This window comes from Saccopteryx bilineata, chromosome 10, assembly GCF_036850765.1.
Source record: "Saccopteryx bilineata isolate mSacBil1 chromosome 10, mSacBil1_pri_phased_curated, whole genome shotgun sequence".
NCBI lineage: Eukaryota > Metazoa > Chordata > Mammalia > Chiroptera > Emballonuridae > Saccopteryx > Saccopteryx bilineata.
This window is the reverse complement of record NC_089499.1, coordinates 20,650,607-20,673,140: the sequence shown is the minus strand read 5'-3', so window position 1 is coordinate 20,673,140 and position 22,534 is coordinate 20,650,607. Positions and strand designations below refer to the sequence as shown.

The 22,534-nt window shown below is 37.9% G+C and overlaps 1 protein-coding gene across 7 annotated transcripts in view; it reads left to right on the top strand.

Annotated features, from left to right (window-relative positions):
* The window catches only part of RBMS3 (RNA binding motif single stranded interacting protein 3), a 698,310-nt gene that overhangs the window by 573,989 nt on the left and 101,787 nt on the right, over window positions 1–22,534 (top strand). For all 7 annotated transcript variants that reach the window (XM_066245086.1, XM_066245089.1, XM_066245084.1 and 4 more), the window contains exons 8-10: window positions 3,617–3,663; window positions 14,070–14,166; window positions 16,412–16,462. In XM_066245086.1, the coding sequence (XP_066101183.1) occupies window positions 3,617–3,663; window positions 14,070–14,166; window positions 16,412–16,462 (195 nt within the window). The remainder of the gene's footprint in view (window positions 1–3,616; window positions 3,664–14,069; window positions 14,167–16,411; window positions 16,463–22,534) is intronic.

Here is a 22,534-nt window from a genome sequence, read left to right as displayed (position 1 = left end):
TTTTACTTTTTGTGTGCCCCTGGAGTTTATAAACATGCCATAAAACTTGGTAATTACATAATGATGATTTCATGGTTCTAGCTTAGTATAAAGGTAGCCAGACATAAGAGCAAAATTGATTTTCTTTTTTATCTGTATGGAAGGAAACAAAAGGAAATTGAATGCAAAATCTGCATTAAGACCATGCCAGAATTATAACTCAGCAATCTGTTACACATAAAATGAAAACCAGGTGCAGCCAAGTGTTTATGACTGTGTTATGATATTCAGCCAACAGGTGAAGTTCAAACAACCTTCTGTTGAACTCATGCCTTGTTTTGTTACCTACAATGTTTCAAATGCATACTACTTGACGCTATCTCTTGTTGTCCCCTCTTGCCAAAGGTACTCAGAATCAGGACTGTTTCTAGGCAAAATGATGAAATAGGTGAAACTTGTGTTCATTCCCTATCCTTTTGCAATGGCAGTCTCACCTTAAATTCTTTCTACCTCCCTGTCTCACATGCCTACTCTAGTTGTACATTGCTCTGGATTTACCCTCTGTTCACCAGGAGGCTCATACTCTTTCTTGTTGTCCAATTCCTCTTTCATTGTATATTTTTCTTGCTCCAAAAATGTTCAGTGTCTCTCCAAGAGGAGCTAGGCAATCACGATGCTCCCTTCTTTCTTTTGGAGTGTTACTTTCCATTGCTCCACTCTAGAGTTCTACTGCAGATGTGTCACCCCTCTTGCTTCTGTTATTTACACACTTGATTCCATGCTATTTCTTTTGCCTCAGCAGTCCTTCACCACTCCTCTCCATCCATGGAAATACTAATCCCCTTTCAAGGCTCTACTCAGCTGTACCTCCTCCAGGTCCCTTTCCTGATCATGCCAGCCTCTTTCCGCTGTGCCTCATCCATATCACGCATATGGTACTTACCACTTGTTGCTATGTATCATAATATGTATGTGCCTTGTCTCCAGGCACTGTGGGGGAGTCTTCCAAAGGTAATCTCATTTAAATTTCACAACAATCTGATGAGGTATTTTACCACTTAACAGTTAAGGAAACGGAGGCTCAAATAGCTTAAATAATTTTTCCAAGGTCACACTGCTAGAAAATAATAGGGCTAAGACCTAAACCCAAGTCCAAAACATATATTTTTTCCACTAAGCCATGTTGCCAGTTTTCAGTTCTTTTCCATCTTCTGAAAGATGGATGGAGCTTCAAAACAAAGGAAGAGGCCAATTTAGCCTTTCTGATGATCAAAGATGTACTCAACAAATAGAGTTTATTGGTAATTTCTTTATTCCTAGATAGAACAGATTAGTTAACTATAATCCATGAGAATTCAAGCAAAATGTGATAAAGAGAAAAAATAATCCATATCTAAAGTTACCAGAACAAACACAGCATAAGGGGAGAATGTTCCAGAACATTTATAATTCAAGGAGGGCTAGCTAGCATTGGATTTGAGCAGTATTGGGCAGTCAGTACAAGGAAAAGAAGTAAGTGCAAGGTTGACTAGGGAAGGCTATAAATCACCCAGGATTATAACAATTTGGGGTGGCTAGGAGACCAAATATATGATTATCATCCTAAATCCCTCAGACACACTGACAGTATCTTTATTAAAGTCCAATTTTGTCATTCTGCCCTGGTGTAGCATCTTGGATAAGCTTGGGGAGAGAAGCTTAGTGTTTTTAAGGGCAAAGTCTTATCCCAAATGGACTGCTTTTACATCTGTCCTCAGTAGCACTCAGGATCATGGAGTTTCAGCTCACACTAGCCATCTCCATTCTGGAATGAGTTCAGCTTTGGGTCTTCCTCTTGCTAGTCACGTGGCAGAGGAAAAATTTTAGACTTTGGATCTCTATCTGCTTTTGCACCATAGGCAACCCAATAATCTGCTTTCCTTCCTGCTCTGTTATTCTTAGGTCATTTCCCATACGCCTCGCTTGTCCTATTATCAGTTGCGTATTTCTTTAACATGAGTAAGATGCAGTTATTGTTAAACATCTGTTCTCAGTGCACCTCTCTTAACTTCTGACAGTCACTCGGCTTTGCAAACACCATTTCAATTTATGTATGCTCTCTGTTTGCTACTCCCATTCATGTTTGTTCCTGATAACAATCTTAAATAATTTAAAAAAAAAAACATTATTGAGAGAAAATACTGCATATAATCTAAGCTTGAAGGTAGCAGGCTATACTGAACTTGACGCCCTATCCCAGGAAGGCTGAGGTTTTTTGCTCCAGTTTTGTGCAAAATTTGAGGAATTCAACAAACCTAACAGGAGAACCACCTTCAAACACACTGGGAAAAAACTCAAACACTGAAGCTTATTTTTCTTTTCTTTAAAGTTCAATGATTTTTCTTATTCTCTACAAAAGTCCTCAAAGCTAATTTACTTTCTGTCTTACCTTCAATTTTCAAATAGTTATAGATTCACAGAAATTGCAAAAGAAATGAAAAGGGAGGTCTGGTATAACCCTTGCCTCATGTTGCCCAATTTGGTTACATCTTATATATAAGTATAGGTCGCTAGCAAAGTCCGGAAATTGACATTGGTCTAATTCACTTTTAAATTTCAAAACAGAAAATAAATATACCGCGAATACAACCAATTCTGGAAAACAAAGGGTGATCTGTACATATGACCACCGAGTCACCCCATGCTGTTAGTGATGATCCTCAGATCTCATTTCATTCCTAGGTCAAGGTTACAGCAGAGCTGGTGAAGGGAACCCACATCTGAAGACTTAGTTTGGAATCAGGTTCTACCTCCAGACGTGTGACCTTGAGCAAGTCACTTGACCTCTCCAAGCTTCAGTATCTTTATCTATAAAACGTAGAAAGCATTTCTCCTGCTTGTTCTGTAGGGCTGTGGCGAGGATCAAGTGTGATGGTGTGTATGAAGGGATGAGGTAGGCTGTGAGTCAGCAGTCATGAAAGTTTATATTCTTTTCTCAAACTACTGCCAGTTACAGAAGAGTAGTTTTCCAGATGTAGTTTTCATCTTAGAAATAGAATAAAACCGCCCCCTTACTAGCCACAAGGTCTAGAATTTCCATCATGTATAAATGACCTTGCTTTTCTACCACTCTTAGTAGGGCAGATACTAGCAATGTATTGGACAAGCACTCCGTGACTCATTACCTACAGACCCCGGAGGCATACGATCTATTTTAAAATAAATATTTCTTCACATTTTCTTCTAAAAGGTCGAATACATTTTAAGTAGTATTTATTTTTATCCTGACTGCAGAATTCAGTCTTACTTTTTTTTTTATGCCTCAAGATATACAATAGGTGGTCTTGACAATAGTGAGAAATTAGAAGGATACCAGATTAGACAGCAGATGCTTTATAAAGTAGAAATGGAAATACTTCCAGATGCATTGTTCCTTGGTTTGTTTGGATATATAACATAAAATCCCCAGCTCACTGGTAGATCCTGGTGTGTGGGTAGTAAAAATGCTAGTCTTGGCAGTAACAGTGGAGAAATATATAGGAGAAAATAAACTTAAATCATGGAAAGTAAAGATAAAAGTCTTTGTGTGTAGTGAATATTTGGGCACCACAATAAAAATGTTAAGATCTATTTTCTCCCCTCTCCCTCTTATATGCAGGCTGGCATGGCTCTGACCTATGACCCCACAGCTGCCATACAGAATGGGTAAGTAGCCCACATTTTCTCTACTTTAATTGCGAAGTGGTCTTTGAACTCTGAAATCAGTACCAAAGAAAAATGTTCCAATCTGTCTTTTGTTTTTAAATCTTTACACAAAAACTGGAAACCAAACATTTCTGACCATTGTATTTGCTTGACTTCCCCCAAGTGACTCTGACTTAAGAGCATGTCCTATGTCACCCACTCTCACAATTCGTCTGCCCGTATTAAACTCTATATGTTCTCTTCAGAAATATCTTTATTTATAACAAACCTAAAGGGGAAAATGTGAAGTTTCAGCTCCCAGTCTGAGCAGTCGAAAGGGAACGTTGAGTGGGGAGGTGCCTGGTCCACAGCGCACATTTCTGCCTTTTCCTGCAGGTCACCACTTTGGTACCACGTTGGTATTGACTGAGATTATTCCTTGACCTTAAATCACCTGCCATGTGATATGTCTTTGTCTGTGTCTTCTATTAACACGCCTATTAGATATTTATAATGATGAATATTTCCCTCATGAAACAAATTTTCTTTAAAATGCTGAGGATGCCTATTGATTTTATCTACTCTCTTCTGATACAGAACATATATATTTTCAACAATCAGTCCCTATCTTCAATACCTTCCTGTACACTGAACATTACTTTCAGCCTATAGCTATATACACTCAAGTCTTTTCATTCTTTTCACAGGTAAACCTCAGTCTTCTATAGATGCTGTCTTACTGTAGTCTTTTCTAATTCACCCTATTAATGTATTAATTAGAGTCTCAAACTTTACTGGAGTTTGGAGTTTCCCTTGCTGATGTCCACCCCCCCCCCCCCGGGATCTCCAAATTTATCATTTGTAACTAACTTATTTAGTCCTTTTTAAAAAAACAAAACAAAACAACAACAAACCATGCCTCATTTGGTGTTTTAAAACCATTTATGCCTTCTTGAGACTTTCTTATTGTTTGGATCTCACACTCCAACTTTTGTTGATCCTCCTTCCCCACTCTTACTGCCCATTTAATATCTTCTTATTCCACCTCTTCTGCCCACTTTCACATAACTTTCTTAGGGCTTAGTCTTTTTTTCACTGTTGTCTCTCCTGGTTGATCTCATCTACTCCTCTTGCTCTTAGGAACTGAAGACTCCAAAGTCTGTTCTTAAAGTTCATACTCAGATACATAGCCCTATGACCTGTATTTCTAACGGTTTAGTAGGTATTGCTGCTAGATATCTTTATATATTCCCAAATAGGTCATTCTCTCATCAACTCTTCATAATATAAACCAAACGAATGCAAGTGAAAACCAAATATCAAATTCTTTGTTCCTCTTTTTAATTTACTCTAAAACCATTTAGACTAGGAACTCCAGTTCTCTGGTTTTTCCCTCCTTCTACATTCTTTATGATCAAATTGGTCATTAACAGTTATTTAATATATCTTTGAATTATATCATCACTCAACCCTTGCCCCTGCTGCTTACTGAGTTCATTCATTCACCATGCTCTACTCACCTCTAGTATAACTCTCTTCCAATTTTCACATTGCTTTTTCAATATTGTTTTCGAAGCAAAGTATGATCTTAGGAATCATATACCTGCCAAGTTTAAAGTATTAGGTAGACTTTACTAACTAAAGGACAAAACTAGAACTTCCAAGAATGGCACCAAAAGAACTACATGGTTTAATGCTGCAACTGAATGAGACCTTCTGTGAATCTCAGAATATCTCAGAACTTTACATCTCTGTGTCTTTTTGCTCATGGAATTCTCTCCGCCTGGAGTTGAGGCATAGTATTATCTCTCCCCCCCCCTCTATCTTTCTCTCTCCCTTCCCTTCCTCTCTCCTATTCTCCCTCCCTTTCTTTTCTCCTTTCTCTCTCTCTTTCTTTCTACATAGCTCTCATTTAAATGACAACATCATATCATACCAGGCAGAGCTAGTTCCACAATTTTTTCATAAGAACAGTTGTAAGCAGTGGTTAAAAGGCAGACTTCAAGAACAACCTGTCCAGATATGCATCCAAATTCTGTCATTCAGCAGAAGTGGGCAAATTGGTTGTCTTCCTCTTTTGTGAAGTGGAGATCATAGTAACAGTACCTTATCATAAGACTTAGTAAAGATTAAAGGCACTGTGTATGGTATAATATAATCTTCAGTGTACATGTTGATGGTACTGTTACACTATTATTGATGTTCTCAAGATGCATTTGGGTCCTTTCATCATGCAGCCATTGACACTCATATTTATTTCCCTGCTGGACTGTTAACTCGATGAAAGCAGGTCCTATGTCTTATTCATCTGTATAGACTCTTGAACTTAGTATTATGCATGCCAAGTCAGAAATAGAAATGTAACTGATGGCGTCTATTTGGCTCCAGCAAGTTAGCATAAGGTAAATAATTTCCCTTCCTGAGTTCAACCCACTCTGCCCCTATGTGACACCTTTATCTGATTCTCCTTAAATACAACCTCCAGTTTCACTCAAAGCATCCAAACTGCCCTTGACTTTCTCATATCCTGGGATAAGAATGAAGTTTGGGGAGCCTTAGACTATCCATTGTGTTGTTTGTGACAAGAAGATAAAAATGTTATATAATGAAATTGGAAAAAAAAAAGATTGTAGCTAATTGATTTTATCCATCTTATACTTAATATAGATGATTTTTAAATGTTTTGCTTATTTTTGGTTTTATTACCCTATATGGTGACTATATGGTGACATTTGAATGAAAGGGAACTAGTAGAACAATTTATTTCTATGTATGTAAGATGTCAAAATAACCACAGTTATATTCTCAACATACTGTCCCTTGAGTTAACATTAACACGTGTCTTTTAGAAGTATAGAATCTGATTTAGATAATTTAGCATGTTCTGAACAGCATAAGTGTCCATAATGATGTATTTTATTTCCTATTCATATTGCTGTATTCGATCTAGCAGTCAAACCTACCTCAGAGAGCAGTAATCTAACAGACACAGAAGTATTTATTGCTGTAGGGAAGAAACTGGTCCCATTTTACATAGAACAAATGAGTCTCCAAAGAATGATTGCAACGCACTCTTACCCAGTTAATATTATTAAACACCGCTTCATGCTAACTCGGTTCAGTTCAACAAACTCTCATTTTTCTCTTTTGAGTATCTACCTATTGCTCTATTTAAAATCGTTTCAGTGATACAGATTTGAAAAAGAAAATACTCACATCATATCAGGGACAATGGACATGAAGACAATTTTAGTATGAGATATAGTGGAAATGGTATTGCAGTCAAAGCATGGAGTAGAATGAGATTTATGTATAGATTGACTCTTATCTGTATAAAATATTTCCAAAAGAGAACACAAGAAATGGCAAGAGCGGTTCTCTGGGAAATGACAATGAAAATGAGAGTGATAGGGACTTAATTTTTACTGTTTAGGTTTTCATATTCTTTTCAAAAAGAAAAAGAAATTAAGGCCATAGGACCACAGAGGGGAGGCATTCTAATGAGGGATTAGAAAGCTTCTTGTTGGGGCCCTGGTACTATCTTTTTCTCTTGCAGATGTCCCTTGTCATAACTGAAGCATCTATTTGATGATTCTGTGGTGTCTGCTAGCTGTATACTAAGCCATAGGATTTTCTGAGTATCATAAGCAAATCTGTGGCTGAGTTTTAGCTAGTAGCTATTCAAACTGCCTGTAGAGTTAAATGTTCTGAACGCCATACCCTCCACATTAACAAACAGCATAAAACTGAAATGAATACTCCCAAATTTAGCTTGATTTCTAGCTAATGAAGGACACACCTTTTGTAAATATGGACCATGGTGAGTCTGCGCTGTTTGCATTCAGGCAGTAGAAGATGTCAGTTTTGTCATCCGCTTAAATCTATCCAAAATATTGATTTAAAAAAGTTAGTTCAATGTCACTTCTATCTAAAGCTTTGAAGGTTACAGTGAAGAAGTGTCTGGGGTACAGATGGAAAAGTAAAAACTGTAGTCTGCTTTACTGTGGGTAAACTTATGAGAATGAAAAGGAAAAAAAAAAAAGGTCTCTTCTTTCAGAGCTATCCAGCATAACTCTATAATTTGTTATTACTTTTGCCCTATTGCTTTTTTAGTAGTCCAATATCAAATTCCATCACTTTCAAATATGAGGTGGGAGGTGGGGAAGAACTCGTTCCTATATTCGGAATCTCATTTTTCCTATGCCTTTTCACTAAGGGCTGCAGCGTGGAAGCCTTTTGGATTGCTTTATTTGAATAAAATGCATTCTTGGGAAAGATATGAAAAGGAATGTGTTCTATGGCTCTGGCTTGCCAGCTGTTTTATATGGGCATTTGATATTAAGTGATACAGAAACCTTATCTTATTACACTAGACTGGGAATCTAATGTGAAGGACACATTGGCATTACAGTAAAAATAACCAATAACTTGTTAATCTTAACGCTATAGTGTTACCCCGAGGACAGGATTCATGGTTCTGACTAATAATATTGCCTGTGGACAGAAAAGACAAGCTGGTGCTGTCTGTTTCAGTGCACAGATAAATTTTGTATGGTTTTCTACTGTAAAAAAAACAAAAAAAAACTTCTACCCTAGGGTTATTGATATATTCATGGTATTTTTATTGTCAGTGAAATAAGATTTCACCACGTTACTACTGATTGCCAAATGCCCCGCAGATGAATTTTCTGCAAGCAAAACAATGTCTTATTAGGGACTTAGACTTGCATTTTCTGGATTTGTGGAGGCCAGTTACTTTAAATGCCAGAGAACCATGTAAATCTTCGCACTCCTTAAAAATATTAAGTTTTCGAAAAGCGAGCTTAGCGTTCCATCAATAGACCCTGCTTAGTTAACTGCTTTTCACCACTTTGGCATTGGCTCTTTTGTTCATGAGAAACCTTTCTGGGAGTAACTAGTTCATGTTCCTAAGGTAGGGTTTCCCTGTCGACATTTGGGGTCAGGGAAGTGTTACTGTGGAAGCTGTCATGTGCATTGTAAGATGTGTAGCAACCTCTATATACTAGGAGCCAGTAGCGGTGCCCTCCCCTCCCAACCTGCTTGTGACAACGAAAAATGTCTTTAGATCCTGCCAAAGGTCCCCTGGGGAACAAAATCACTTCCGATTCAGGACCACTGAACAAAGTCTAAAAGGAACACTTGTCATGCACGTAATGTTATGTCAATTTTGGCAAAAAAAAAAAAAAAAAATCTCTTAAGGGAGTCAACTATTCCCAGGAAAGTAATTTATTAAAGAATTCTGGCCCTGGCTGGTTGGCTCAGCGGTAGAGCGTCGGCCTGGCGTGCGGGGGACCCAGGTTCGATTCCCGGCCAGGGCACATAGGAGAAGCGCCCATTTGCTTCTCCACCCCTCCCCCCTCCTTCCTCTCTGTCTCTCTCTTCCCCTCCCGCAGCAAAGGCTCCATTGGAGCAAAGATGGCCCGGGCGCTGGGGATGGCTCCTTGGCCTCTGCCCCAGGTGCTAGAGTGGCTCTGGTCGCAGCAGAGCGACGCCCCGGAGGGGCAGAGCATCGCCCCCTGGTGGGCAGAGCGTCGCCCCTGGTGGGCGTGCCGGGTGGATCCCGGTCGGGCGCATGCGGGAGTCTGTCTGACTGTCTCTCCCCGTTTCCAGCTTCAGAAAAAAAAAAAAGAAAAAGAATTCATTCCCAGTTTTTTAAACTAGCATTTGCAAAGCATAATACATGTATAACAGATACAGCAAAACAAAACTAAACGAAAAACAAAACCGTCAAGTCACAAGTTCAGAATGACCTTAGTCTTGTAATTATGGCTAACAAGCTCTGTCAAGTTTCTCTTTTCTGTTTCCTAGTAACGCAACAGGCATACAGTACTTGAGATGTTTATTTGGATTTTAAAAGAAATGTGCTGGTTATGTGGAAGTCATTTTAAATCATGACAGATGCATGGCAGGGACTGAGAAAAAGTGAAGAGGTTGTGGAACTCCTTCTGCAGGTTTCTTTTTGGAGCCTGGCCCCATATATTTTCTTTAGACCCTGGACCTCTAAACCCAAGATGCAATAGGAACCTCTCTTGTCATGGTTGAAGTAAGGGTTTCTTGTAAATTCTTCTGGTTTGTTTGGACTTGGGAAGAGCTTATATCAGAATACCAGAATTAGGGAATCAAGACAGTGTGCTGAGTCCGTTCTTCCCAGTATTATTCCCCGTTCTAAATGACTCTGACTTTAGTGGCGACATTGGAGCTTGTTTAGAAGTATGAAATATCATTCTTGTCTGACGGATAGGATTAGAGCAGATAGAACAAAAATGCATTCAGTGTACCCCCAAGGGTTCCTTTTGTTAGTATCAGTTTCCTTGGCTGGTTTCTTTATGTTTCCGCTTTCTCTTTTCCCCCCATAGAGTTTCCTGTAGAGTCCGCCTGTCAGTCCAATCCTGATGGCTTTCATTTTCAATACTCCAATTGGTACATCTTACAAAATAAAGCAGTCATGCTGAAAAGCGATGGCTTTACAATGCAGTTCAATGGTGTTAAAAGGCTGAAACCGGATTTTGAACAGAAGTTAATAACTGCGTTGTAAATGAGAGGGGCTGTTTGTGGAATGGGCATGGTGCTTCTCGTGTCCTGATGAGTCCCAAATATGCCTGTCCATTCGCTGTCTCATAAGTAAGATTTGTCAAAAGTAAAACCTGAAGGAGAGTTTTAAACACAAACCATGATTTTTGTAGAAAGAGACTGTTTTTCCTTCCTAGTTACAAATAGCTTTGCGTGCTTGGAACACATGTATTAAGTCAAGCTTCCACTGAGAATTTATGAGCATGTGATTCTTGGTTCTCTCCGCTGTTTCCTACCTGTTCAGGGACCCATCTTCTATTCTCCACCAATTTAGCATGGGCCATCCTGTACTGTAATCTTTACCTATTTTCCTAATCTGCTCTGCACTCATTTATTCATTCCACCTATAGTTATTATGAATCTACTACGTTTCAGTTTTGTTCTAGACAGCAAAGCCCTTGTGGCCTCAACATTTTCTTGAAGCAGTCAGTCTAGAGGGAGAAATAGTCAATACATACATTGTAGGCAGTTCGGCTTCCATAGCAAATACCATAGATTGGATGGCTCTAAACAACAGAAATTCATTTTCCTCACAGTTCTGGAGGCTAGAAATCCAAAATCAAGGTCTGGAAGATTCAGTTTCTGATGAGGACTCTATTCCTGGCCTGTAGACAGCTCCTTTCTCACTGTGCCCTCATGCGGCATTTCCTCCATAGGTACATGTGGAGAGAGAGAATGCAAACTCTCTAGTGTCTTTTCTTAAGGACTCTAATCCTATCAGACCAGGGTCCCACTCTCTTGAGCTCAGTTAAGCTTAGTTGTTTCCTTAAAGGCTCCATATCCAAATATAACCACACTGGGAATCAGGATGTCTGTCAAGATGAATTTGGAGGAACACAATCATTCAGTCCAAAAAAATACATCAAAAATTTTAAAATTGTCAGCTAGTGATAAGAACAATGGAAAAAATCAATTAGAAGAAAAGAATAAAGAATAGTTGGGACAGAGATGGTGGTTACTACTTTCGCTACAGGCCTCTCTGAAGAAGTAAAAGTTGAGTGAAACCAATAATGAAGGGGATTTAGGGAAATAGGCATTCTAGGTAAGAGAGAATTTTAAGTTCAGTGATCCAAGATGGGAGTGAGAATGGCAGGATCACGTGACCAAAGAAGATCCGTGTGGTTGGATTCTAATTGGCCAAGGGAAAGTGGGGTAGGAGAAAATGCTAGAGAGATAAGCAGTAGCCTGATTTTGCTAGCCAACATCAGGAGTTCAAATTTTGTTGTTATTGCAATGGAAAGCAATTGGAGAGTTTTAGACTGATTCGTGTACAGATAAAATTCAATTTAAGTACAGAAACTCTAAGGAATGTTTTAGAGTCTTCTCCATCTGTGGAACATGTAGTAAATGCTCAATAAATTTTTTTAAAACTAGAAGGATGGATGTTTTCTTACATAATTGACTTTTTTCAAAAGTCAGGTTTATTAGGTATAATTCACTTAGAATATATATATATATTTTATATATATATATATAATATTCACTCTTTATAGTGCACATTTCTGTGAGTCATTGTAGTCAACCACTTCCCCCTATGCCAGCCTTTGGCATCCACTGATCTGTTTTTTCTATATATAGTTCTACATTTTCCATATTGTACATAAATGGAATTATAAAATGTAGGGTCTTTTGAGTCTGACTTCTTTCATTTGGCATTATTCCCTCAAGTTTCATCACATTAAGTGTATCAGTAGTTCTTCCCTTTTTATTGCGGGGTAGTGGTCCATTGTACAGATGTACCAGTTTGTTTATTGACTCAGTTAAAGGACGTTTGGCTTGTCTCCAGTCTTTGGCAAGTATCAATAAACCTGCTATAAACATTTGCATTAAAGTTTTTGTACAAACATGTGTTTTCATTTATCTTTAGTTAAGATCGATCAGTGGGATTGTTGGGTTATATGTGATGTGAATGTTTAACTGTGTAGAAACCTTCCAACCTATCTTTTCACAATGGCTGCACCACTCTGTATTTCCACCAGCACTGAATGAGAGTTCTACTCTCTCTCAATTCTCGCCAGCACTAGTATTGTCATTTAAAAAAATAATTGGCCATTCTAAAAGGTATGTAGTCAATAGCTTTTTTTCAGACTGCAAAATAGGTCCAGTGGGTATGAATAGTAATTTTAAACTATATAGAGATTTTTTTAACCAAAAAAAGTATAATTTTATAATTCTTATTGAGAGCTACATACAGTAAATTTGAGAATATGGATCCCCAATACTTGCTTGGAGATTTTTATAGAATATAAATTTAAAGAATCTATTCCCTAAATAGCAACCTCAAAATACAGCCCTCTTATAGTCAGTATGAGCCCTGTAAAATGCATCTTTAGAAAGATAACCCATGAGATTCTCTATGCAAATTATCAATCATTCCTGAGGTATGATAAAGCTTTTGTCCTTAAAACTCCAACCTCAGTCCTACAAATTTTATAATTAGAAGTAGTGGTTGACTTTTGCTAACAGAATGACAAAAATAAAAGAATGATTTCATTATCCCTGATACACATCTTCCCAATCTACCCTCACATCATTGAAAATACTCCATTGTAGGCAACCTGGTCTTGTCTGCTCTTTGGCCACGTTAGCCTTTCATTTACCAGTGAGATCCGAAGGAAGAAACAAGGTTTTAAATTCTGCTGAGGCGACCCTGGCTGGTTGGCTCAGTGGTAGAGTGTTGGCCTGGCGTGCAGGAGTCCCGAGTTCAATTCCCGGCCAGGGCACACAGGAGAAGCGCCCATCTGCTTCTCCACCCCTCCCCCTCTCCTTCATCTCTCTCTCTCTCTCTCTTCCCCTCCCACAGCCAAGGCTCCACTGGAGCAAAGTTGGCCAGGGCTCTGAGGATGGCTCTATGGCCTCCACCTCAGGTGCTAGAATGGCTCTGGTTGGAAGAGAGTGATGCCCCAGATGGGCAGAGAATCACCCCCTGGTGGGCATGCTGGGTGGATCCCGGTCGGGCGCATGCGGGAGTCTGTCTGACTGCCTCCCCGTTTCCAACTTCAGGAAAAAAAAAATCTTCTGAGGAATTTGAGCATTAGATAACTTGTGGACTGTAGGGAGCCATCTGAGCCAAGATGGCTATCTCAATGATTTAGGGATCTAGAAGATACCCTTTTAATAGATCTCTAAAATGGCATTCTCCACTGCTTTGTGAAGCCCTGATCTTGCTCAATATCATTCTATTATTGTTCCATGAAGGACCCTCAAGGACTAGAAAACTCAGTACTTTTTTACAGAATCTATGGGAGTATATCACATATATCCGGTATCTCTACCAATGCCATGACTGTCTCTACCTGGAGATAGTGCACTTCTCTTTTCCTGGAGAAAGTGCTTAGCTTAGTTTTGGCTTGAGGGTGTGGACTCATGCCTAGCACAACTGAGGCAAAGCTCTCCTGGAGCTGATTCTGTTTCCTGAATGAAGAGGTAGATGCAGTTTGTACATGACTAACGTCAGCCACCTTCATAAAACTTGGTGCTATCCTTTTGCCTTTTTCTCCCAATGAGCTTTAAAATGGACTGACCTTTTTAAAAACAAAACAAGTGGCTTGCCTTTTCTCCCCCTGTTGGTTAAACATACTGTTCCATTCACCTGACGTAAGAGATTTTGTGTGGCCGATTTTACAAGAAGACTCCAAGTTGTCATGTTTGTTCAGACGATTTATTTCTGGAATCAAGGACCATAAATCTCCTGGATGCTCCTGATAAAAGTCGGTGGGAACACATGAGGGTGGAAACTCTGTCTTTCCTGGAAGTGCTTGGTAGCATTTGCTGAGCGGCCAGGCATGTGGCAGCTTTATGAATCTTCTTCTTTTGTTGTTGTTTTCTGTTTGCAGATTTTATTCTTCACCGTACAGTATTGCAACCAACCGCATGATTCCACAGACATCCATCACGCCATTCATTGCTGCTTCCCCTGTCTCCACATACCAGGTATGTCTGATTTCCCTGCACCTCAGGAGAGATCTTTCTTGCCAGTAATAGATGACATATAGGCAAAGGCACAGTAGAATCTTTTTAATTGTCCTCAAACACTTTAGTCGCATCCTGTTGTAATAATCCTCAAGTTACCAATTAGCCTACGCTTCCAAGGGCTTGTTGGCATCTATTTCACTGAATAATGGAATCCACCATGCTTTTCATTCTTCCCACTGAGTTTTCATGATTACGCTCCTTTCCAGCCAACTTGTGTACAGCTGTCTTAACACTGAGAAATGATTTTGTTTGTTGTCTGTTATTTTGGTTGTCACGCTTCCTATTGTGTCTCTTCTAAACGCATATTTCTAGCATTCCCTGCCCTTATTCCAACATATTTTATCATTGTCATCTCATCTGGTCCCAGTTACCATGTGTATCCATGTAAAAACTACGTGGATAGATATTAAATCATTTTCTCCAAGAAATAGAAAGATTATCAAAGTGGTAAAATGTTATTCCTCCCTTTTGTTCTTACTTCATTTTCCGTTCCAAAGAAGCCAGTAGAGACCTCAGGGGTTCCACAGGTTGAAACATAAGAGAATCTGAGACTTAGTATGTGTCATGAACCAGATGTTGTAGCCAGTTAACCCTGTGTACACTAGGTAGATTGAAATAGTCACACTTCTCCCTTAAGAACTACTTCTTATCTTATTTCTTTGAGTTTTCAAGTATGTGATATCACTCCCTGCTTTTCTTTACTTCATATTGTTCCTCAGACAATTCTTCTAATTCTAATTAGAAATGGCTATCATTGTTACATATAGAGAATACTTAGCGCCTAGTTTTAAAAACCTTTGGAGAAAGAGCGAGAGAGAGTGCAAGAGCATGCATGCCATGTGTTTCTCTGTATTTTGCAGATGGTGAGGGTGGATGTTTTACAATGGGTAAAAAAACTCTATAATGTTGCTGACTGCTACTAATTCAGTTAAGTGTCACCTTATTCAGCCACTACATCATTTCAGGTTGCCCCAGTTGTCAGAGCATCAAACTTGAGACTATGGGCATTTTCCCTTAACTGATCCCCTGTGAAGCAGTTCATTTTCATTCATTTCCTGCACTTAGATTCTTGATACATGTTGGTGGATGAACAGAAAAGACGTTGGTGTGAATTGCATCTGAGGGTCTCAGAATGGCTGATTTCCTAATTGCCTTTCCCTGGGACCCAGGAGGCTGTGTGCAGGTGCTGATCACTTTTGTTCTTCATGCCGGCCTGCCTGGATGTAATGTGTGTTTTGGAGGGGGTTTTTTAACCCATTTTTTCCCCTGTACTTGGCCTCTGTTTCAGCCAAGACCACCCACTGAGCCCCAGCGTGGAGCACTTTAGTGACATGAATAAAATATCCATAGAAAAGTCATTTTACTTGGGAGGGCTCATAAGTGGAATTTAACCCCAGCTCTCTTTTCTCATAAAAGGAATTAGAGCAATTTCCTATGTTGTTGACTCTTGCCTTTCAACACTTCTTCTTCCTTTTTGTTTTTTAAATCTAAACTGTGATTTTGTTTGTATGAGTATATTTAAAACAAAATTTTTAAGGTTTTCTCTGTGACCATCAGCTCTTAAAGCTGACATCCTCGTTTGGCTGACAAGGCACATTTCAGAGCAGTTGGCTGGCTCCAATGCTCATTTTTATTTACCATACCAATTATCATGAGCGGGGGGAAAAAATTTACAAACTTGCTTAACTTGAGTTTATCTCAAAGCATTTTCCCCAATTTTTGGTTGATCTATTTCATTCTTACCCCAACTTTTACCACTTGGACTTATTTTCAAGATGAGAATCACTTGAGAAATTGAAGTTAAAACAAATGACAGAAAAAAAAAAAAGGAAGTCTTAGTAGTAAATTTCTGCCTCCTTATTATTTGTCTGGGTATCCCTGGGAGTTGAACTCTAAATAGGAGGTTGCTGAGGCTACCTAACACTTTAATCTCCAACACCACCCTCAATATATGTTCCAGGTCTCAGCCTGGGTTATGTGGGCACTGCAGCCCGTTCCAGGGAGGTAGGAATTTGCTTTACATTGGATCATGTTCAAGGACCAAATTAATCAGGTCCAAGAATGTGCTTTCTAGCTTTAGTTTTCAGCACTAATTAGCTGTAAAATCAGATGGACTCCACTTTCTTATGACCTAGTGTGACTCCACTGAACACAAGTTCTATCTGTGATTGCTTTGTGCTAATAAATGCTGTTTGATGCATAGGTCCAGAGTACTTCATGGATGCCTCATCCGCCATACGTTATGCAACCAACAGTAAGTGTTCTCAGTCACCTGAGGCTAAATATTTCTATTATCCAAGTGCCAGCTGTTGTAATGCATAGAAGCTTTGGGGTAAAGCTTTTGTTATATTCCATACCTCTTTCAGGCAGCCCTATTTCCAGATAAAAAGCTGTTCCTGAAAGTCTACAAAAGCATGTACAATAGATAAAGATAGATAAATGCATAGAGAGATGTATAGATAGATAGATAGATAAAACTTTCTTTGAGGAATATCAGTCATAACAGTCAATCTCTCAAGTTGATGTTGACTGTTTATTATGGATAGGGAATTATTACTTCATGCAGGAACTTTGAGTTCTGAACAATTAAATTCATTACAGGAGGAAAGCTTTTCCGTTTTCCTTCTCCTTCTGTTATGCTGTGTTTTCTTCAAATGCCATTTGGTGTGCTTTGGGAGAAAATTTTAGTATCGTGGCCAAGTATTGACTCAAAGCAATATATTTGAAATAGGAAGGTTGTTGTCTATTAATAGATAGAGATGTATAAACAGATAGCATGGTTGCTAGATATTTTTTATGTAAACTAGCTAGAGCCTTTCTCCTCTCTTGTGGAAAAATCTCTTCCAAAAATATTCAAATTCCATTTTCGTACTTGCTAGATCTCCCATTTTGTGGAACAATATTACATCAGTCCCAACTGAAAAATATTACATATTTCATTAGATTCTAGACTGAAAGCTAATGATTCCATTTGTCTTTGTCTAGTTCTTCCAGATTTCTAGCTCTATAGACGTACAAGATAGATTTCAATAGCAGTACACCAATGAGAGTGTGAGGTAGGGGAGGAGCCCTAGACTAAAAGCTGTGTGACACGGTCTCTGGTGTACTCTTCTGGGTATGCTCACTTTTGTGCCTTTGTTTCCATACCTGTTACTATACTTAGCAGGGTTTGGGGGGAGAATCAAATAAGAGCATATGTGAAAATTATTTTTTAAGTATGCCATGCTATCCATTATTACTACCATTATCCTTATTATTGTTGGACCTATATGTTGTACAAAGAAGAAGCAATGTTATACTGTGACTCTTTTCAAAGCTAAATACGAATAAGGTAGCACATATTAATGACCAGGGAGCTATATGCACAGGCATTCATTTCCTGCACTCAAAGGCTCACAGCACCTGGTTTTCATATTTGAGCTTTCTCCATTTTTAAAAAATAAGGAACATTCCACGTTGCTCCTAATGTTTTGATAGTTTGTTTTTTATTTAAAGAATAAAATATATGTAGCTTACTACAGCAGAACTTTAGACCATATTTTGCAAATCCTTCTCTTTACTCTTATTTCTACACCTTGGGGGCTTCCTGAGTTCATCTGATCTACGTTCTGTAAATCATACCAACTTACAATGGATCCAAGATACACTTCTCTGTCCAAATCGTGAGGCAGAACTCAATATATGCTGCCAAACCAATGTATAGCACAGACTGAGCCAACACAGGAAAAGAGAAGATGTCCTGCCAAGTTCTAAAGAGTAGATTTTCTAGAAGGAAACAACTACCTTCTAAAAAAATAATGTGTTCATCTATAGAGCACTAATACTGGCTTAGTCCTCACACTGAGATTAAGCCTCATCTCATTGTGGCCAAAAGAAATGCACATCTGGCAATATCTGAATATTTTGCCAGATGTCAAAGTGAGTAAGACTACAGAATTTCTAGAACTATGAGGAGGAGGGGAGATGTTTGTATGTATCTTTATTTCAACTATTACTAAGGATCTTAGCAGACTTTTGTATTACCACCTCCTCACCCCAGCACAGCTTTAGCCCCATTTTGGAATGCATTATTTCTGATGCATCTTACTCTAGCAATTACTCTGTGCATGTGTGTGTGTGTGTGCATGCACGTGTGCACGCGTGTGCATTCGTTTGTCTGCTTGGATCGTCCTTGCTACGGCTCAGTGATATCTTGTCGCTCCCCGTGACTAGACTATGCATCATGTTTGAACTGAGGTCACTTGGTTTAAAATGTAACGTTTGTGGCTGAGGCAGATTCCTGGGAAAAGGAGTGACTGGGCCACCCACCACTTTGTTGTCTTTAACGTGGAAAAATTAGCTGAACAGTGTCATGGAAACAGAGTTTATACCACAATCTTTGCTCTGCAGCAGTCTTGCTGGTTGGCTAGCTTGCATAAATATCCCACTGGTCTAAGTTTCGTCATCAAAATGAGGGTTAAATTAATCACTCAATGATACTAAAATACAAAAGTGCTTAAGCAACCTAAGGCAAAGAAACAAAAAACCTCAAAAGAATGAATGACTTGATGATTAATAGCACAGAGTCTTGGTTAGGCTCCTTGAGATAAAAAAAGCTTTCCTAACTGTGGGACTTTGGATGATTTAACTTTTTGAGCCACGTTTTCATCATCTGTTGTATATTGACATAATAATACCTAAATAATTGTGCATTTTTTATTAAATAAAATATGGTATTAAAACTCTTAAAATAGTGCCTGACAAATAGCAAGCACTCAATAAATTATTATTATTATTACTTATATGAGTAGATTGCACATTATGTCTTAGGTTAGCCCAATTATATAAAATGAGTATAAGTATAGAATGGAAATTGAGAATAAGTAATAATCACCTACATCCAGCACATTCATGCTGCTTATTTAACTTGCTTTACTCATGAGTTTGGTGGAGATAGCCTCTGTGGCTATAAATAAGACAAATTTGCTTACATTGGCCTTCATTAACTTACTAAACCATTCAACAACTAATACTTAAAATAATGGGCCCATTGGGTACCGCCTGGGGTCTACTTTACTAATAAAACCAAGATGTCAGTGTCAACATTTCTCAGATATGTTGCCCTAATTCTGATTTGCTTACAAATCTCTTGCATTTTCTCTTCCACCATTTGGAGAAAAATCTCACTTATAAGTTTTAAGTGTTAGAAGCGTATTTTCCCACCATCACTAGGAATGCACAGGACTTCTGCCCTGGAGCCAGGAGGCAGGTAGGTTCTCTTTTAATCTTGACCCCAAGGACTCTTAGATCTCAACCAAGTCTCTGATGAGAAAACAGTGCTTCCAGAACGTCATAAAGCAGAGCCCAGTGCTTCTGATCTTCTCCAGGGTGGATGGAAAAGGGTTAAACTGAAGTAGCAACATCTGGAAGAGAGAAACAAAATAATGGGAAAGAAGGGAAGGGAGTGGAGGCAGGAGAAGAGAAAGGATAGCAAAGAACTGAATCTTGCCATTTAAGTTGGCTTCTTTGGAGATGGAATTTTCTGAGTTGCCTGTCATGTACTTTTTCGTACATTGAGAAATAAAATTCAAAGAGGCTTTTTATTTTTATGAAAGAGGGGATGAAAGTCTCCTTGTCTGCCTTAGAACTATCACCCTGGTGTTGGTGCAGGGAAACAGGTCTCTGTCAGTTATCAGATTCTCGGACTCTATCCGGTCCCCTGGAAAGTTGTCAGATCCCACTCAGGGCACCAGTAGTGTTTCTGTTTGCACTTTGTCATATTTCACCTGAACAGACACCGAGGCGAGAGTGCTGTAAGACTAAATTAGGAGTACACTTTTTGCTGCGCAGAAGTAAAAATGCTGACTTTGTCAATGCAATCCACTATTTGTCCTGCGTCTCATGCAGGGTTCTCCACTATACTGTGAAATCTCACCCTGACGCTGACAGAATTTTAATAGATGATGGATTGCACCAAATATCTGCTCTGCACAGCGGCATGTCACATTGGAATCTCGTATGAATTCACAATTGAAATTCCTGTGTTGCGGTACATCGGATATTTTGTTAAATCTGTGCTGACAAGGAGAAAAGATGATGCTTCCCAAGAAGAAGCATAGTTCCATTTCTTGAAATTTTATTTAGGCTCGTTTGAGTCATAAATCTTCTCTTCTTCATATGGTTAGCATTATTTCATCTCATGGAGAAAGGTCAGCTTTCATTTTTACTGAATTACCAATTGGTTATCTAATTACAGCATTCTAAGAAATACAAGATGCCCTTATTGAATCATTGGATGATTTGTTGTTATGCATGGCTAAATAATGACTTTTAATAAGCCGTAAATTTGAACTAAGGAGTAAATATAAACTTTTCCTCTACAACAAGTCTGCTCAAGAAAGCTCCAGAATATTTGATTTTTTCATTCTTTACCTGTCAACTGATAAGACCTGAGGCTTAATTGTTGTGTCCCCCAAATTTTCAGGGGTGTTTTCTTTAGAAACACTCCTTACAATGAAAGACACTCCAAATCATTAAAATTCTGTTGAGAAAGAAAGGTTTTTCAGATACTATCCTTTTATACCAACACTTGAGTGAGCAAAAAATTCTTACCCTTATAAATTCATTATCAAAGTCAATTCTTTGCCTATCAAAGAAGTTAACCAGGTAAATATATATCTCCAGGATGCATCTTTTTTTTTTAACTACATAGGAAAAACTAAACAACACCAACTCTGACCCACATATACCATTTCTACCAGAAGAGAATTCAAATGTGTGAGAACAGACTTAAGAGAAGCAGCTTCTTTTTAGTATCCCTTCTTTGAAGGCAGGAGTAAGTGAACTTGAGCAAAATTGTTTCCACAGAAAGTTTCTTAGACATCACGACTACTATAAAACAAACAAACAAACAAACACAGTGCTGTTTTGCCATTGTTAAATGTAGCTTCCAAATTCTACAATAATTTTTCAAAAATAACCTCAAGTGACTTAAAGAAAAAAGAAAACTTTAAACAATGAAATTCAAGTTTCATAATTCAAAAGTGCATAGAGTTTATAAGACTTTTCCTTCATCAATTCTACTCTTCAGAAATAAACTTTGTAAATAAATTTGAGTGTCACCATCCAATTTTTATATGCATATGAAAGTGCATATATATGTGCATGTGGAAATATATGTGTATATTTAAGACATAGACGATCTTTATACAAATGTTGTCTTGCAACTTAATAGAATGTCCTGGAATATCATTACATGAGTCACAGATCTGTGTTATTTCTTAAATATTACAGAATATGTAATTATATAAATAAATGCATCAAAAGGTATTTAACCAAGTTTTTATTCATAGTCATTTAAATTGCTTCTAGTAATTTCTCATAAACTCAATACTATTATTAAGCACTTGTGAGAAAATATCTATAAAATAAATTAAATTGAAGGCACAAATGGTATGTGTGCTTTGAAATTTGATAGACATTATTGTTAACTTGCATTTTAAGTGAGAGTTTTTGTTTCCCTATGGCCTCAATTAACACTAGGTAACCTCAAGTTTCAAATATTTGGTTAATATGATAAATAATGAATGGTATTATATTGATGCATAATTTAATATTTCTTTGAGTCTTAGAGGAGTTGAGTTGCTTTTCATATGTTTATTGATTGATTTTATTTTTTTTCCTCCGAGCTCCAAGTTCCTTTATTTTGCTCATTTATCTTCTGGGATATTGATCTCTTCTTATTTTTCAAAGATCTTATTGCAATTAGTAAGTTAACATCGTCATAGACAATCTAGCTATTTCTAGTTTTCTTTGAATTTAATTTTATGATGCTCATCATATATAATTTTAATATGTAGTGTTATATAATTGGTATTTAGTATTTACCAGTTTTTCTGTTTAGAGCAGATTCTTTTCTGTAAAGAGCCAAACAACATATATTTCTAGTTTTGTGAGCCAGATGGCCTCAGTCACTTTTAGGCATTTTTCTGACTGTATTGTGAAGGCAGCCATAGACAATACATAAATGAATAAGCATGGCTGAGTTCCAATAAAACTTTATTTACAGAAACATATGAGGGCCACATTTGGCTCATGAGCTGTATTTTGCCAGTCTCTCCTTTAGAGCATCTGGACTCCATGCAAAATACCTTATTAACTTTAAGATTTAAAATACCATATGGTTTTGTTTGTTTGGGTTTTTGTTGTTGTTGCTTTTGTGTTTTGAGTTCAGTAACTTTTTTAAAATTGAGATATAAATAACATGCAATAATGTATCATCATATGTTTTATTATTATGTTTATAGTATATTTTATTTTAAATTTTTGTTGCTTTCAGAGTTTATTT